The sequence below is a fragment of the Python bivittatus genome, unplaced genomic scaffold (genome assembly GCF_059951505.1).
Source record: "Python bivittatus isolate LINGU-HERP-01145 unplaced genomic scaffold, Pbiv_v1 ctg000070_np1212, whole genome shotgun sequence".
NCBI lineage: Eukaryota > Metazoa > Chordata > Lepidosauria > Squamata > Pythonidae > Python > Python bivittatus.
This window is the reverse complement of record NW_028277034.1, coordinates 21062066-21080451: the sequence shown is the minus strand read 5'-3', so window position 1 is coordinate 21080451 and position 18386 is coordinate 21062066. Positions and strand designations below refer to the sequence as shown.

At 35.1% G+C, this 18386-nt stretch overlaps 1 protein-coding gene across 3 annotated transcripts in view; it reads right to left on the bottom strand.

The window, feature by feature from the left end:
- The window catches only part of LRBA (LPS responsive beige-like anchor protein), a 427822-nt gene that overhangs the window by 375593 nt on the left and 33843 nt on the right, over nucleotides 1–18386 (bottom strand). For all 3 annotated transcript variants that reach the window (XM_088132764.1, XM_088132766.1, XM_088132765.1), the window contains exons 3-8: nucleotides 9533–9764; nucleotides 9305–9405; nucleotides 5932–6027; nucleotides 2209–2330; nucleotides 1955–2081; nucleotides 146–265 (exon numbers count right to left, since the gene is read on the bottom strand). In XM_088132764.1, the coding sequence (XP_087988890.1) occupies nucleotides 146–265; nucleotides 1955–2081; nucleotides 2209–2330; nucleotides 5932–6027; nucleotides 9305–9405; nucleotides 9533–9764 (798 nt within the window). The remainder of the gene's footprint in view (nucleotides 1–145; nucleotides 266–1954; nucleotides 2082–2208; nucleotides 2331–5931; nucleotides 6028–9304; nucleotides 9406–9532; nucleotides 9765–18386) is intronic.

The window sequence follows — 18386 nt, the reverse complement described above, 5'->3', positions numbered from 1 at the left end:
CTTCAAAGTATTGTTTAAATGCTAACAGAAAGATTAAGGGAATAGTAAATTTCCATTTTTCCTTTTCAGCCTTAACATAAGCAACACAAGACAGAAAAGATATACAACCAGTATCTTAAAACAACTGGAGGAGTGAATTACTTACATCACTGGCATTGACAAACCATGTTATCTCTCCATATGATGCTAGTTCCCCATTCACATAACATCTGAGCTCACTGTTCTTCCAGCGATTATAGATATGCACAATAGTAACCATGTACCACTATATAAGAAATGTAGATGAATTATACAAAGTGTAAAAATAGGGAGTTTTTAATATTTTGAAAATTGTGTACATTTAAAAAGCAGAAATAGTGACATTAAAACTGTTAACTGGTAGATAATAAAAATGGAACTGAAACATCAAAAGAAGCCTACTACCAGATGTAATTTCTTCTGAAGAAAATTTATAATCTGGCTGAAATTGAATGTTTCTTTCAATGAAAATGCTCTCTATAAAATATACAGTATAACAAGATAATGATATAAATGTGTAAGAAGGAAACTGTTCCCTCTTGATAAATCAGAGAAAATAAAGGGTACAGACTGGCTGCTGGAAATTGGTCTGCCTGTAAATAGAGGATAGAGGTTGCACAGTTGCTGTATCATTCTTTTACATACAGTTACACATTTAAGAGAATTTTTCTTTAAGTAACAATGTTAAAAGCCTGAATTTTGCTACTGAGAATTTGTTCGGCATTCTGTTTTTCTTTTTAAATTCTGTGACTGCTTCTATCTCATTTTATCTTCTCTGGCTAGGACAAAGTACTCAGCTTCTAAATGGTTCTTTAAATAATGAGTTATTTACATTATTAGACACCTTAATATAGTATGCATTACACCCAGCAATGCCATGCTGTTCAACAATATTTACTGGAAAGTGACAAACACTAGAGTCTTTGATTTAAAGGAATATGTCTCTATTCAATTTAGAAAAACTTGTTCCTTTTAAATTATATATAAAATTATTTGTTAGAATTGCTTTCTTTCTTTTGTCTCTAAATGCAGATTATGACAATAAATGTCAATCTAACATTGCTAAAGCCAATGATCATTAATTTTCAAATGCAGAAATATCTATTATCATACATTTTCTTTTATTAACTGTAGATCAAACATATTGTGGGGGAAAGCTTACACAAAAAAGCGTATGCAAAATGAGAAGTCTTCCTTCACATGTAAGTCCAACTGTAATAGATTGTAAAAAATCAGGGTTTTTCGCTTGTCTGGTGTTTTGGAGAGAATCCAAACTTCTGAAAGTTATAAATTATTTCCTGTACAGTAGATTCATAACTGTTCTAAAAGAAACAGGAATCTCTCTGCGTTCTTCATCTACTTGCTAGCTGCTAAGTGATAAACAGAATTCAGACAGAAGCAGAAGCCATGTTGCTGATAGTTGGACCACTGAGTAGCTGAATGGCTGTTGGTGCTGAGTTTGGAATATGTTGGAGAAGGAACTGTTTTACTTGACCCTAGAGCATGCAGTTCAAATAAATAAAGCAGAAGTCACAATTCTCAATGAGAATTATGTGGGATAGCCAGGAAGAGAACTGAATGATCATGGGACTGAAATAAAGTAAAGTCAGCTAGAGCCAAAAGCTACTTGCTAGCAAAAGTGAAACAATCTATACTCTGAGATAAAAGATGAAGTTTATGAGTCATCATCTGGAATCTCCAAGAGACAGAAACCAAATTCTTACAGGAGGCAATAGATTAAAAAAATACTGTGTAAAGAGATTATAGTAGGGTATCTGGATGTAGGTTAAATGAGGTATAAGAATAAGATTGAGACTTTATGTTACTTAAATTTAAGTGCTACCTGTGTAGGAATAAATCCTTTCAGGATGAAACCTATACCTATTGGACTGTCTGCCTGTGGCTGGACCATCCAAATCAAACCCATGACACTTACCTTTTGTGGCTTGAAATCAAATTTCACACAGTGCTGGAAACCTTTTCCTTTTGACTTAATTGACGTCACAACCAAACAGCCTCCCACAAAATGAGCAGAGTAACCAAGCCCTTTGCTTGTTCTAAAACTGAAACAAGTAATTTAAAATTATTATACATATATTTATTTACATGTATTAATGAAAATAAATTTTACAAGCAGGTGTATAACAACAATAAATATGTAAGGAAAAAATAAAATGCATATATACATACCAATATAAGTAAGGCTTATCCTTGTCTACATTTATATTATTTACAGGGTCCATTCTTAACCAAGTATGAAAGGTAAATCCATTCTGGTATGGCCACTTTGCTATAGGAGGTAAGGCAATAGCCTAAAAAAAAATCAATGGATCATCATAAATGAAATATGTTTTTTAAAAACTTTAAAACGTATTTTATAAGCATCATTATTTTCATTTTCAACCTCTGCTTTAGGTTAAAGTTCATTTTATGTTTGCATAGGTATTCTTAATTAATCAAATTAGGATCAGAAAGGATATCAGTGATTTACACCAGTATATCGACAGAATATTGACTCTTCCCAATTGAATCATAACAAGAATTGGAACTGTTTCCTCTTTAGCTTGTGTTTTTATTATGTTAAAAACATTGCTAATATATTATTTCTAAAAATGTACAATAGTAAAATATTAGTTGTTTAAACTGCTATGTAAAACTAATTTACATAGTGCTAACACAAACATTAAATAAAGTTAGACCATTATATTCATATAAATTTTGAAGGCAAAATCTGCATACTGAAAGATGTATTTCAGCTAGGAAGCTTTTAAAATTATGATCTGAATATGAATACAATAAAAACGTACCTACTGGAATTTGTTCTTAATTCGCATAAATAAAACTGCATTGCAAATAGTTTGCATCCCATTGTTGCATTTTACAGATTTGCAATATAAATTCAACTGATATTTCAGTGGTCAGTGATGCAATCTAAAGTGAAGGTATTTAGCAAAAAAAGTGTGAAATATAACTGGCACCTGAATGGGGAGTCTATTGAGCAAATAAGTCTTCCACTTATTTAGGAGCAGACTTTTCCAACAAAGGGTTGTGGGTAAAAGAAGCTTGGCAAGGGCTGAGGCAAAAGATTATATAAACTATTTAATTATAATAGGTACTTTGATCCCCATATTGAAAGTATTTAGGGCAAAAATAGTCCCAATGCTGACCTATAATGTGGAATTGTGGGGCCTTACAAAAGCTAGATCACTTGAACAAGTCCAGACCCATTTTTTAAGAAGCGTACTGGGAACTGATAAGAACATGTCAGCCCCCACAGTCAGAGCAGAAACAGGTATCCACACCATACACAGTCACTCAATAATTAAAGTCTACTTATTGGCAGAGGATCCATTCAATGGATCCTGATAGGCTACCTAAAATATGTTTAGCTGAATAGATAAATATGGCTCACCCCACCTCCTGGGTAAGCTGACTTCCCAAAGTTATTTCATAGCATGGGTTTTCCACCCAATATTTACTCTCAACTGCCTCGCAGGCAAAGGAAATTTTTAAACATAGAGCCCAAGATATCAGTGCCCAAACAGACATGGAGTTATTAGCAAAAAATAGATCTTTAAATTGGCTGGTTAAGAACAAAACCATTTTCCAATTTGAAAAATATCTGTCAATGTATTTAATGCAATTCTTAAGAAGGGACTATTCTAGAGCAAGATTTGAGTTGTTGGATTCCATGGCCAAATATGGGTGTTTCCATCACCTGCCACATCATGAGACGACATGTATATACAGCACCCCAGCTCATGTTTTGTTTGACTGTCAACCCTATGCACCTTTTAGGCTTCGATATTTAACTTCCCTACTTGAAAGAACAGCCCACTGAGACCTGAATCGCAGATTGTCCTATTTTCTCCTAGGCGCTAACATATACATTTTGAGCAGAACTGTCAAGTTTATAGACAAGGCAGTTCAGTTAAGAACCTATTAGATCAAACAGATTGGGTTTTCATGTAAAGGTGATGTATTTATCTGAATCCTGATTCTTTGTATTTATCACATACTATATGTATTTTATTACTGTATTTTTTAAATCTATTTTACCTTGGAATTAGATCCTGTATTTTACCTATATTTTATTTTCTTTGATATGGCCATAAGGCTAATCAATTAATAAACTACAATAACAACTAGGTCAGTGATGCTATTCAGATCAACAATCCAAGCAAATGATGAAAAACCGAGTCAGCAAAGCCTTCATAACTTTGCTAAACACAGTCAAAATATGAAGCTGTAAATCTGGAGAGGATCTATGAGGAATCAACATGTCTGAACATAGCATTTTTCAAGTGCCTAAGTGCCACACATTTAATATTATTTGTTAAAGTAACTAATCTTTCATAAGAACAATTTATGTGTGCATGCACAACAATCACTAAAATGTATCTATATATTGCTAGAGAGGGAGGGAAGTAAATTCTGATAATGGACAGCTTTGGAAACTGCTGTTTACTTCTTGTTTTTGTTTATTTGGGTAGACCAGCAAAAGAATTGCCCAAATTTTATGGAAAAGAGTTAGAAGGGTTATGGAAAACAGCTTCCAAAGAGTTAGAATCCTTCAAATGCTGACCTATTCCCAAGCACAGATTCTGACATGTCCTCCTTAATCTGTCAGATTTACAAGCTGCTAATGTGATTTTCATCTTAAAATAGTAGGAAATCATGCTACTGATTATCAGCAACTGTAGTTAGAGAAAGAGCTAAAAAGATAGAATTTGGAGATCTTTAGCATAAGAAAAGTATCACTTTTAAGCACTTAAGCTGATTCCCACCTAACCACTCTTTCCCACTTAATCTAGTTCTAATCTCATTTAATTTAAATTTAAGATAGCTATTGAAAATTGGTGAGAGCTAAGGAGGTTAGGGCTGCATAAAAATCCATGGCAGACCACACTTAACTCCTAAGCTATAGAATGTGCACTTGTAATGACAAAAGCAGATAATTATTATTGCAATGCAGCAAACATCAGATGTCATTGAATGTTTTTTCAGAAATCAAAAACACAGAATCATGTTTTATAGATTATTCTGTTCTACAGAAAAAATGAATTTCTGTAGACATCTAAAGCAATGTTAAATAGTAGCTTTCTTTAAAACTGCAGAATGTTTATTTTTGCCCTGATGGTTCAATGTTAAAAGTTTTTTTGGCTATACCATATTACTAAAAACCCTTTGTAGGTAATAGAAACTGCAGATACAGGAGTCAATTACTACACTCTGAAAAAAATTCAATTTGTACAACACTGACAATTCAAAGATCTCAAACATAGATAGATAGATAGATAGATAGATAGATAGATAGATAGATAGATAGATAGATAGATAGATAGATAGATAGGCAGGCAGGCAGGCAGGCAGGCAGGCAGGCAGGCAGGCAGGCAGGCAGGCAGGCAGGCAGGCAGGCAGGCAGGCAGGCAGGCAGATAATTCTTTTTAGATATTTTAGATCAACTTTCTTTCCTTAATCTGAAGAATTTCACCAAGAGGTAAAATCTCACTAGCAATTTCTCATTATATGAAATATTTTTAAGAACACTTACCTAGAAATAGTGCTTGAATATTTGTTTAGACAAACCACCCATACAGTTGCTTCAACCCATGATGTCAAAATCTGTGACAACTACTTTTTAATATATTTTAAGATGAGTCTATTAATTTAATACATGACTCTTGCTGAGAATTTTTCTGCATCACATTTGTTTGCATTAAACATTCTCTGTATGTATGTAGATCCCAGTTTCCAAAACTGGCACAATGATCTGAATTACTTTTCTTTAAATTCTTAAAATAGCTTTAAGTCTATTATGTTTAAGAGTTTAGAGTCAAAGAAAGACCAAGTACAACTATATTACATAACAAAAAATTAAAAAAATAAAACATAATAGAGAAAATTACTTACTGCAGCACTTTTTCCTGGAAAATTGAAGAAGGCATCAGGTCCGTATTTATGAGGCATATATTTTAACACAGACAACAGCTTTCCGGCATACAGAGGCTATTCAAAGAATGATTTCTTATGATGATGTTGATGATGATAATAATAATAATAATAATAATAATAATAATAATAATAATAATAATAATACAAAATCCAATAAAAGTTATTCAACTTTCAGATCTCTAATAATTTTAGAGGTTTTTCCAGGGATCTCCAGGCAGAAAATCAGGATATAAATAATAATTTATATATAATAATAATTATACATCAGAATAATGCTATTAGCCATAAAAGACAACATCTATTCTATTAAAACTGTTTGAGCTGCCTACAGCCCAGGTAGAGTTTAAGTACTGTACCATATTTAGGTATAGCTAAAAATTAACATTTCCACAAGCTGTCATATATCAGTGCTAATCATGAAGGTAGTGATAGGCAGGAGGAGATGCGGTATGAGATGGGGCAGACCACCCTCTGGAAAGGAGGACTGATCTTCTAAGACCACTCCTTGTTTATAGCATCCTGTCATCATCTGGGATCCAGGTTACTAGGTCCTTGGAGGCCACATGCTCTGGCTGCTACTAGTTAATGCCAGATCTCCTCATCCATGCCTGCAACATCAAAATATGGACAGGCAAACCTGTGTGTTCCTACGTTGGCATCATCTGTGAGCCCATGCAACCAGAGGCACTGTTCTACAGATAACTGGGTGTGAAGCTCTACAATTGAGGCTGGGTGCCAGGCACAAGCTGAAACTGCTACTATTATACTTTCTACCTTTCTACATAGCAGCAAGCTTCTCCAGACTGCTACAGCTTAGTACTCGGATAGCAGTGGAGTTCATGACCTCCATGACAATAAACAATAAAATCGTTTTATATTTTTGGATGATTTTAAACTACCATCATTTGGAAGCAGCCCAGGAATTCATGGCCACTATGACAACAATGGGCTTGTCCCAAATTATCATAGCCTTGACTCAGATGGCAGAACTTATTTTTGACTTGGAGTAAATGTTGTGAACGGAAAGTGGGAGATATTAACATCTGTCCGTGATCATGGTCAGGTTACTCTCTGATTGCTATAGCTGACTACTATCACTCAACCTCACAGGGAGGATGGACCTATTTGATTAATCTATCCCAGACACTCAATGAATCCTCTTGGCTTTCAGAAGATGCTTGGAAAGTTTCTGAGACCCTGGCGGGCATGTCCACTGAGGCCTTTGCCACCAATTGGAATATTCAGGTGGCAGTGGCCTTGAACAATGGCTTCTCTATGTTTGCTGATCCAGAGGAGCTCCTAAATTTATTGAGCAGCTCCAGGAATTCCTAGAGCAACAGAGATTCCTAGAGAGACACTGGCAGAGGATCAGGGGTCTGAATGGACATAGGTAATAGCTCAGATTCAAACTTATTCTGTGGCAATAAGTCAGCAAAACCATCAACATTTCTCCACTGTTACTGCATGTATGAATTGTCAGCCTTGTTAAAATTACGCAGGGAAGAATGGGCCCAAGAAACACATGTTGGCTACTATGAAGAGTTTTCAAGTCATCTGGAGGATAAAATCACTTATATCTACTGAAGGCTGAATGCTGGCTGGAACAGAGATGATCTTGCAAGGTTATATGGCAGGAATTTGAACCTTTAATCCTGAGGAGATAGACAGGGTTCTTTGTAATGTTAGTCTAGCCACTTGTGGGCTGGAACTCTCCCCTTCCTGGTTGGTGAAAACCTCCAGGAAGGAAACACGAGGCTGGCCAAGGCAATGATTAATGCATCCTTGAGAAAGGACATGATGCTTGCCTTAAAGCCATCATTTGACCTAAAAATACTAAATTATTATCAGTCAGTCTTCAACTTACCCTTCTTATGGATTGTTGTTGGCAAGGTGGTAAATCTACAATTGTGAAGAGCCCTGGAGGAAATGATTTCAGTTCTGGGTGTGGTGCGGAGACCACACTGACTACTCTTGTGGAGAACCAGTGATGAGACTAGCACTGTGAAATGCAATTGCCTTGGTCTTGCTGGATCTTTCAGTGGCTTATGAATACATTGATCATGGTATTTTACTGGACTGTCTTTGAGAATTGGGAATGGGAGGCACTGTTTTGTAGTGGTTCTCCTCCTTTCTTAAAGTTAAGTTCTAGTCAATAATATTAAGAAGGAGAAGAAGTCATATGCTAGGATTCTCCATGATGGTTGTATACTCTACACTCTCTCCTCTCCTATTTAATAGCTATATAAAGCCACTGAGTGAGATTATCTGCTGGCACAGGTTCAGGTATCATCAGTTTGTACTTAGGTGATACTCAGCTGTATACCTCTACCCTGTGTATACAATAGAAATGGGGTGAAGGTCTTATCCTTGTGCCTGGAACCTGTTAGCCCCAGCAAGACAAAAAGGTTATGGGTTCAGTAGTCTTCCAACAGCAAGGATATTTCATATTTGGCTCTGGATAGGGTTGTACTGTTCCATACAGAATGGGTTTGTAACTTAGGTACCCCCTTGTATTCACAGTTCCTGCCTAAAGAACAAGTGACATCTGGGGCTAGGAATCCCTTGCACATCTTCAAGGCCCTAGTTTTGTCATTTCCTGGACAGGAGGTCCTGCTCGTAGTTACTTATGCGTTTTGTTTGGATTATTACAATGTGCTCTCCATGGGCTTACCCTTAAAGAGCACCCAAACATTTCAACTGGGCCAGAATGCAGTAGCTTGTAGTGATGGGAACGTCTGTGTTTTCCTATGTAATACATCACTTTCTTCCAAATGCAATTCAAGGTGTAGATCTATTGCAGCTTTAAAGCCCTACCTGGCTTAAAACCAGGTTATCTATGGGATCTGCTCTTTCTAGGTCCCTCTTCTTAAGACAGGTCATCTGCAGGGATGATGGGGACAGGCTTTTCAGTAACTGCCACTCTTATTTTGAATAGCATGCCTCACAAAATTAGTTTGGCTCCCATGAGGAAAGCCATTAAAACTTGGCTCTTCTGAAGAGCCTTGGAATAGAGCAGGGATAAAGGGGATCTTCCTGCTATGGATTTGAATGTCGTAGCCTTTCCTCATGGCACTGTTACTTTTATTTTGTTTGGTTTGTGATGATTTTTATTTGAATAAAATAAAATAAAGCTGGATTCTGCATTGAATCTTGTTAGACAGATGACATATAAGCTGAAATACCTGATTCCCATGTAGTTTCCATCTATTGACCATAAAAATCTATTCAACTCTACTAGTCATAAAAATAAATTTATGATTTTGTATGAAAAAGACATCTATTTCAAATAAATCAAAATTACTACTTTTTACTAATGCATATTTCTACATACCCATTTCCCTTTGTCTCCTTGAAGTTTGCTAAAGTATAGCTTTAATTCCCGAACTGTCACACTGTAGCTTGCTAATACTCCCAGCGTATCAACTAACAGATCTGTGGAAAATGAGTTATTAGGCATTGGTTAATATTCTTTTATTTTTTTCAGAAATGTATCAAAAAGGGTTCCATATCAGTTAATTGGAAGTTACTTCCAATTCTAGGACCATTTAAGAAGTCATACCTGCAATCATATTGTCAGCTTTATCAATCCTCTGAAGCACGTGCTCAATGAGACCCACTTCTGTGCAAACCTGCAGATTTCGTATACTTTTTTTCAGGATGGCTGTAAACATGCTCCATATCTCTGCCTGGCAGGTGACATCACACTTATCCAGCAAGTCCACCATGCATGTTATACTCTCTCCTTCTTGTATAATAAAATTCATTTCCAGATCAAAATGACCACCTACAAGCTTAAGTTTATAGAGAATGAACATCAGTACTTATTTTCAGAATTATCTCTTTAAAATGTATAATATTCAGGATTGGCATTTCTTCCTTGCTATAGATATAAGAGAGTACTAGTAGAAAAGTTACATTAGGCTATACAATTAATTAAGTAGTTGATAATACCTAGTGTAGATAAATCTATACATATTTATCAGGGTACAAATCCTACAAAGCTGAATAAGGCTCCTAACAAAATTTGCATAAAACTGCTGCTTGAACTCCTGTTTTACATTAGCAATATATGAACTAGTGTCAACATATATGATCAATGAATATAAGAACCCAGAACTGGACTATGTACAGGTTATGGTTCTAATTATTCTTTCTATTATTAGTATAATTATTATTTGTATACTAGTGTGTATACAAGTATTGTATACTTTAAATCAATTACCAAAGATTAATAAAACAAAAGAAGCTGTAGTAAGACAAGCCTATGTTTATTCAGTTGTAAGGAACACTTGGCATTTATCTATAATTAAGTACCATCAGGTACAGACACACTAATATACAAAGTTATGTCAGGAGTTTCTCATGGGAAGAAATTCATCCCATTATCTGTGCAACAATAATATGTCTAGCTTATGTAGCTTATGTAAACAAAACAACTTGTGATTGTGTGTTGTGCACTTATACTGCTAATTACTGCCACCTATTGGCGTGTGTATGCTAGTTATCCAGTGGGGGGGTATGGAGTGACAATATAACTGGAGCATTGTATGCCCAGCCCTGCAGTTGCAGTAGAGTGTTAGCCACTATGTAGGTATGTAGTTTTATGGGTTATGTAGTTGTAACAAATAACAAAGTAGTGTACCTCTTCTCTGAGAGTTTTTGGCTAGAGACTTTATGTTTGTGGATAAGTCTTGGATGCTGAATTTATGAGAAGACGTGTTTTTTCTTATATTTTGTATACAACTTGTATTTTATGAAGTTTTGCATTTTTATCAATAAACAACCAGATAATATATATTTTCTGGCTGAGTTTCTTTGGAGAACAAGATATGGACACTGCAGTTTGCAAACCTATCATGCTGGTGTGTATTTTTTCCCTGGGCAAAGGGTTTCTGGGAGCACTGCTGTACTCTGCTCAACAAGTTAATCCCATCAAAGTTCTACTGAATGGATAAGGCAAACTCCATATATCTGTCTCCAGGTTAACTTACCCAATTGGTTCCATCTGAGCACTAAGTGAAAATTCCACTGAACACATGCTCTGTCTCCAAGCACATAAACTGCCCTCAAATGAGAAAGGCAAATTGTTTACCTGCAAGAGTACTCTGAACAGCATCAAGCTGTCACTTATTGGCTTTGCATTTTATAAAAAGATTATATAATCAGCCAGTATGATGGTGAAAAAGATTGTCCAAGGGCCACCATCTGTCTTTCCAGCTGACAAGGAAAGACAATGTTCTGGTAACTGCCATACAATTGTCATCAAAATTTTGCAACCTAGATTAGTAGCCATACCTGTCCCTACCCCTTTATTTACATGCTCAAAACATACCCTTCCACCTTACTAAACAATTTAAACTTTTGATAAAAATGGAAGTTAAATCATAACACAAAAATAAATGCTGCTGCAGCATTGTATAAGAAAGAATTATGTGACTGAACCAATTATTTGAGACATTCATTTATTTCTTCTTTGTGATCTCTAAACAAACCTATATATGGTTTGTAGGACATAGGGCTAAGAAACCCATAACCAATGGCACTCCCAAAAAGAAATGTTGGTCCTAGCCTGGATATACAACTGTCTATGATCAATGCCAGTGGACAGACTGGACTACAGCCACTGTCAAAATAAGGCTGCATATTCTGCAACTCTAGAAAAGAGTCAGAGCATATTTAGCTGGTAGCATATGTCCACTTCTGAAGGACCCAAGGAAGAAGCACTGAATAAAGCCTGCTTGCCCTCCTTAGTACCTTCATACATGAACGTTCTATTACCTATAGTATATCATGATCTGAATAGACTAAGGATGTACACTGACTGAGTTTCCCCTTGTTTTTCTATAGGAAATTGTTAATATTGTTATTTGCATCCTGGTCAATGTTATTGAATACAGCTTCCTCAAGCTGATGAGCATGGATTTCATATTACAGCATTCAGTTTATACTGCCACCTGCCAGCTAGTATGCTGACAGGCTTTCTTTCTGGACCTATATTTTATTCTGTAAATGTCACATATTGGGTATATGAGTTAGTGGCAGAGATCTATTACTAAACAGAAACTAATCAGAGAAGGTTTTCATTTAAAATATAGCGATTCTGGTGTAAGATTTGTTAAACAAGTCTGTCTTCTATGCTTTTCCATGAATTCAAGCAGCTTCCACTCATTACTCAAGGTCAGAAGTGTTCGAGAAATATGTAACTTGGAAAACACATTTTTCAGCTTTCTCAACATAAATCAACAGTGTCAAACACTTCAAGATTGGAAATATATGGTGAATATATGTGACATTTTAAAACAGAATATACAGACAATAGAAATGAACAAAGATTTTAATATTTTCCTTTTTAAACTTTTTTTCTTAATGAAGGAGTAACAGCATATATAATAACCTGCAAATAACATATTTCTCAAATCTCTGTGTTTGTGATAGTGATAAACTGTATGCATGTCCTAGAAATAAAATGCAGATGCACACTTTTTGGATCTAGTGCCAAGATATGATTCTCTAGAAGTGTGTTTTAAAGTTGTGATAGTGCAAATTCCTTAGCAGGGAAGTTCATTATATACACATTGCATAACTGCCATTATTTAAGGTTGTTTTAACTTATAAATCCTAGACAGCTTGCACTAAATCTAAAGAGATCACTTTTCTATTCCACCCCACTCCCAATAGCAATACCAGGATCAGAAACAATCTCATCTACCAGAAATGATAACCAAATAATACAGGATTTCTGGCTTTAAAATCTGTCCTCACAGCGTGATATTAGCAATAGTAGCAATTAAGGACTTGGTTCAATAGAAAGGCCAGCTTTAATGCAGTCATAATGAATTAAAAGCAACTTTATTAAAGAAAACATTTGAATTCATGTCTATGAATTCAACTTTTAGCCAATGCTAAGCTCACTGTGAAGCACTACCAAAAAAAAAAAAAATCTGGCCGCTATCTTCTTACAGTTGTTTGAGTTAATATATTTGGTTCTAAAGGACCATCAACTGTCATGCCAACACCTTATAGGCCATACATTTTGCTGTTAAGTAAAGTGACCTCACCTTCACCTCAATTCTCTACCAGTCATCTTTCACTTTTAGCTACATGTACATAGGCAGTAACCACCCATCCAAGAAGTTGACATATTAGTTTTCCTATCTAATCTGCAAAACACAAATAATTCACTAGCCATTAGGAATAGTACATTCAGGAAATCAGGCTTAAGTATTTTTCATTTAAATGTTTTATGAATTTTTTTAACAAATGGGAAAGTTATATGCAATTTGTAGAAAATTTGATATACTACTAAAATGCTAACACATTATAGATGCACATAAGCGCACACCTTAACAGTATGTCATATTAACCTATTCTAATAGTAATTTGAAGCTGATCAACCTTCAAGACACAAATTTGCTGCCAAAGACAGGGATCACATAATCCAGATACATACACTAGCTAGTTATTATCTGAGCAGGAGTAATGACTGTGCACAGCAAAATGTAATCTCATGAAATGTCACAGTAAGTTATGAATATCTGAGCAGCCTAATGCACCTTACTAGCCATGAAGTGTGAGAATGTAATCTTATTACCTTTTTTATGGTTGTATTTTTTTGAATAATGTAGCCTTTGAACTGATGTATAGTCTTTCTCTGCACCTTAGCATGATTTGGTCTCCTGTGCCATACAGTTCATTTTTCAGAATTCCCCAATTCAATGTATAAGTCTTAGATTCAACTTCATAAACAATCTTTATAACAACCAACTGGGTGACATAATATTTTCTCTTTCTAGACTGTGGAATGATATGTAAGCATATAGCAATGATTTTCAAGCAACACATTTGAAGCATTCAAATACATCTTCCTAACTTTTACATTTCATTTTAATATTTACCCTGGCTATTCATAAATTTAAATATGTCATAAATATATCAATATCTGGATGAATTTAAAAAGCAATGGCAACTTTTTGTAGTTGGTATCTATAGATCACACATCTCAATCTCAATTCTACAGGCCCAGTGGATTAAGTTTCACCACAGAGATTGAAAAATAAAACAAACTCCCATTCCTCAATATTCTCATCGCAAAACAGAATGATGGCATAGTGCAAACCCAAACACACTAACCAAATTTTAAATTTCTGCAGCAATCACCCCAGAATGAGCTGCATAAGAATCTGCATTAACAAGACAAAAACACACTACAGCTTACCAACTCTCAAAAAAAGCTACCTCCAAAATACATACAGAAGAACAATTACCTTCTTAATTTCATTTTTAAAAATGCACTAGGAAACAAAACAAAGAACAGAAAGATACCTCAAATACTACAATAATAATGCCTCAGAACACACTAGTAGGTACCCAATCCCCAGGCATCATAGTGGCCATAAAATACTGTAAAGAATTCTCTGCAAACTAAAAGAGTGCACACTCTAAAAGAAGAGAACCAACATCATGTAAAGAATTAACTCCCTAGACAGGACATAGGACAATCAGGAGACCAACTACATCAAAGAATTAAGAAACACAAAACTGCAGTGTAGAACCAGGATTGTAAATTCTAGCAGACACCCATGCAATCAACACTAACCATATAATTGAATGGGAGAATACTGAAACACAAACTGTAAAAAAGCCACAGACTTCCTAGAAGCCTGGAACTCAAGTAAATGGGTCATTAACAGATACATTGAGCAGATACCATCTACCACGCGGTCAGACACCTGATCTAAAACACCAACAGATAAGGAGGACCAATCAAAAGGAAGACAACAACACTCCCAACAACCAAGTGATTGACATCTCACAGGAAACCTTCAATCACCAACCCATCCCCCTGAATTCAAAGCCAATGCAGACTACAAATCCTAGAAGGCAAGCCTTCATTCTGAACTGTTCCACTGAGGAATCTTACAGAGGCACAGAGTGAAAGGTCTGCAAAGAACCTGATTAGTACCTCAGTACTAATCTGCCAAAGCCTGGAAATCCTGACCACAAGTATCTATAAAAACCTGGGCTACACCTATTCCAAGAAATTGTAAGATTGTCTATTTAGAACTTTTAACTTGTAAATCTAAGGTTGGCTGAAACTGTCATTCCAAAAATACAGCAGAATTAAGAGAATTGCCACTGTCATGCAGAAGAAGTATCAGACGAATAAGATATCAACTTAGCTGCGTTTAGTATTATAGAGAAAGGGAAGAAAAAATAGCAGAGACCACCATTACTTTTCTTAAATACATAGACAATGTTCCACTGTTTAGTAATGAATCCAGAGGAAAAATTGAAAACAAAGGTAAAACTTTTTTTAAAAAGCTACCCTGCTATTACCTACAGACATTTGCTTGTCTTTAAAAAATGTCCAATGTACATAAATGTTTCTTACTACAAAACTTTCTATAGTATTTTTTCATAAATACGATTGATGCGTTTTGCCAAATTTTACTTCAAAAGTAGAATAAGCAAGTTGGTTCCAAGAACTGTGCATTATTTGTTGTTGTTCAGTCGTTAAGTCGTGTCCGATTCTTTGTGACCCCATGAACCATATTGCACCAGGCCTTCCTGTCCTTCACTGCCTCCCTGAGTTTGCTCAGTTTCATGCTCATTGATTCAGTGATGCTATCTAACTATCTCATCCTCTGCTGTCCTCTTCTCCTTTTGCCTTCAATCTTTCCCAGCATCAGGGTCTTTTCCAAAGACTCCTCTCTTCGCATTAGGTAACCAAAGTATCTGAGCTTGAGCTTCATTATCAATCCTTCCAATGAGCAGTCAGGGTTGATTTCCTTTAAGATTGACTGGTTTGACCTCCTAGCAGTCCAGGGGACTCTTAAGAATCTTCTCCAGCACCACAATTCAAAGGCATCAATTCTTTGGTGCTCAGCCTTCTTTATGGTCCAGCTCTCACAGCCATACATTACTACTGGAAAAACCATAGCTTTGATTATGCAGATCTTTGTTGGCAAGGTGATGTCTCTGCTTTTTAATATGCTATCTAGGTTTGCCATAGCTTTCCTCCCAAGGAGCAAGCGTCTTTTAATTTCATGGCTGTAGTCTCTGTCTGCGGTGATCTTGGAGCCCAAATAAATGAAGTCTGTTACTGCTTCCATTTCTACCCCTTCTATTTTGCAGGAATTGATGGGTCCAGATGCCATGATCTTAGTTTTTTTAATGTTGAGTTTCAAGACAGCTTTCGCACTCTCCTCTTTCACCCTCAGAAATGTAATAATAAACTTTAATACACACCTGAGGGTCTTTGTGCTTTCCATGTTTGGTTTCAATGCCGGATGTTTACCTACATACAAACTCCTCAATCCATGTAAAAGGCTATAAATATTGATATTGCTATAATCACAGCCTTCCTAATTATTTTAAAATTTTCATGGCACTTTACAAATTGTCTGGGCTCTCACCCAAAGTTACATGCACATAACTGATTCAGCAAGGTAGTACCTGCAGGTGTTTTGTTCTTAAAAGAAGAAAAAAGGTATAATGGATACTACTATGTAGAAAAAAGGCTACTGGATACTGTTTATGGAAGTCTGTTACTTACTAAGTAGGCTCAGATTTAAATACCAAACTACTGACTTGGAGTACATGAATGAACACAGTTTATATGAATGAATACTGTTTTTATTTCTTCCTTCTCCTCCCATTACTGTCTATACTTTCTTCTCTCATTTTCACTTTAGTAAAACACAGTTTTCCATTCACTTAAACTGGCCAATTTGCAAAAAAAGAAAAAACCCTATTTGTCTTAAAGGAGAATGGAAAAGGGAATCATAAAGTATGAAGACCACGTAGCTGGTAGTATGACTGACATGATTCATTCATGAAGCACCAAACATGCCTTGATGTTACACTTGAACCTATTCACAAGTGCACTAGTTTTAATATCAAAACAATCATCTGACAAAATGGACTCTAGTCCACTAAATATTTTTCTAAAATAAATATAATCTTTAAGATGACGTAAGTCTCCCTCATTGAAAAAATGACAACACAAAATTTAGATTTTTAAAATCTAAATTGCATAATTATAAGGAAATATTGCTATTTACCTTATTTTCCACCACTACCCCAGTAGGAGAAGAGAAGAAAAACTCTGTTGCATGACCAGAGTTCTGCTCAAATCTGGAAGCAAAACTAGGGAACTGCCATCACAAACTTTATTTCATTATTAATTTAGCGTTATCATTAACCGAATTACTATTAAATTAAATCTTTCAGAATATAAATAGAAAGAATGAAAATATTCAAGTTTAAGATAGGATTTTTCAAGATAGGATCGATTCCTATGCTAAACTTCTAAAAATACTGCTGTCCAACCACCCTTCTAATCACATACATAACTTTAGCCTACACCTGAATGGCCTGAAAGGAGATACAAGAACATGGACAGATTCCATTCACTCAGGAAGTAGAGTAGGACTACAGAGAAAATAGGAAAGTAACAAAAATTATGAACTTGTGTTTATTTTAGATTTACATAATGCCTGTGTCAACAAGACTGCATTGCAAGCATTTTTTATTTATTAATGGATATGTACTGAAAAACTTGTATATTGGGAAGGTAGACAGAGAAGATTCTGTTTTCTTGGGGAATTTACGAGAGTGATAAAAATGACTACATTTAATTCATAATTGTATGCTTATTAAGAGATCTGATATTCAGAGCATACAGTAATAGATTGAAGAATAATCTTATAGACCATTTATTTCTAATTTTCCTCTAGAGAAACAAAGGTTATTATAATGCCCAACACTACATGAAAGCATTCTACTGAAATTGCTGATACTTTATTCTTATATTATTCTGATTTTTATTCTAACATTAAGTTCACATTTCTAAAACATGATCTTTACAATCAGACTGTCACCTTGAACTGCCCTATAGGTAAAACCCAATCATACAAAATAATCAACATTTAACTTTACTGTAATACAGACAATAGTATATAAAGGTAAAGTATTTAACCTAGAGTCATATGCAAAGTAGGCATCTTCCTACAGAAAATAGATTTCCAAAATCCATTACATCATAGATTCATACATGAGCACTGAAAGCCAATAAATCACTTAAACTATGATAAGGAAACCCTTTTTAAATTTGCATTTACCTATAGTAAATACTACCATGTTCTTTAATAGCTTGCTACTGCAATCTTAGCAAACTGCTGATTTATGGTTGTGACAGATTTTCAAAATCAGAAATCCATCACTATACGCCATCTACTTAAAAGTCAGTTCAACTTATGTAATATGAAAGTCACACAGCAAAATATACCGCATTGCTCATTTTATTTTCTTTACTATTCATCTGATTCTAAGGATATACGATAACTATTTGTTAAAATGTGTCAATTTATAGGGTTATTGAGAAAGATTTTTCAACATTTAAGCATAATCAT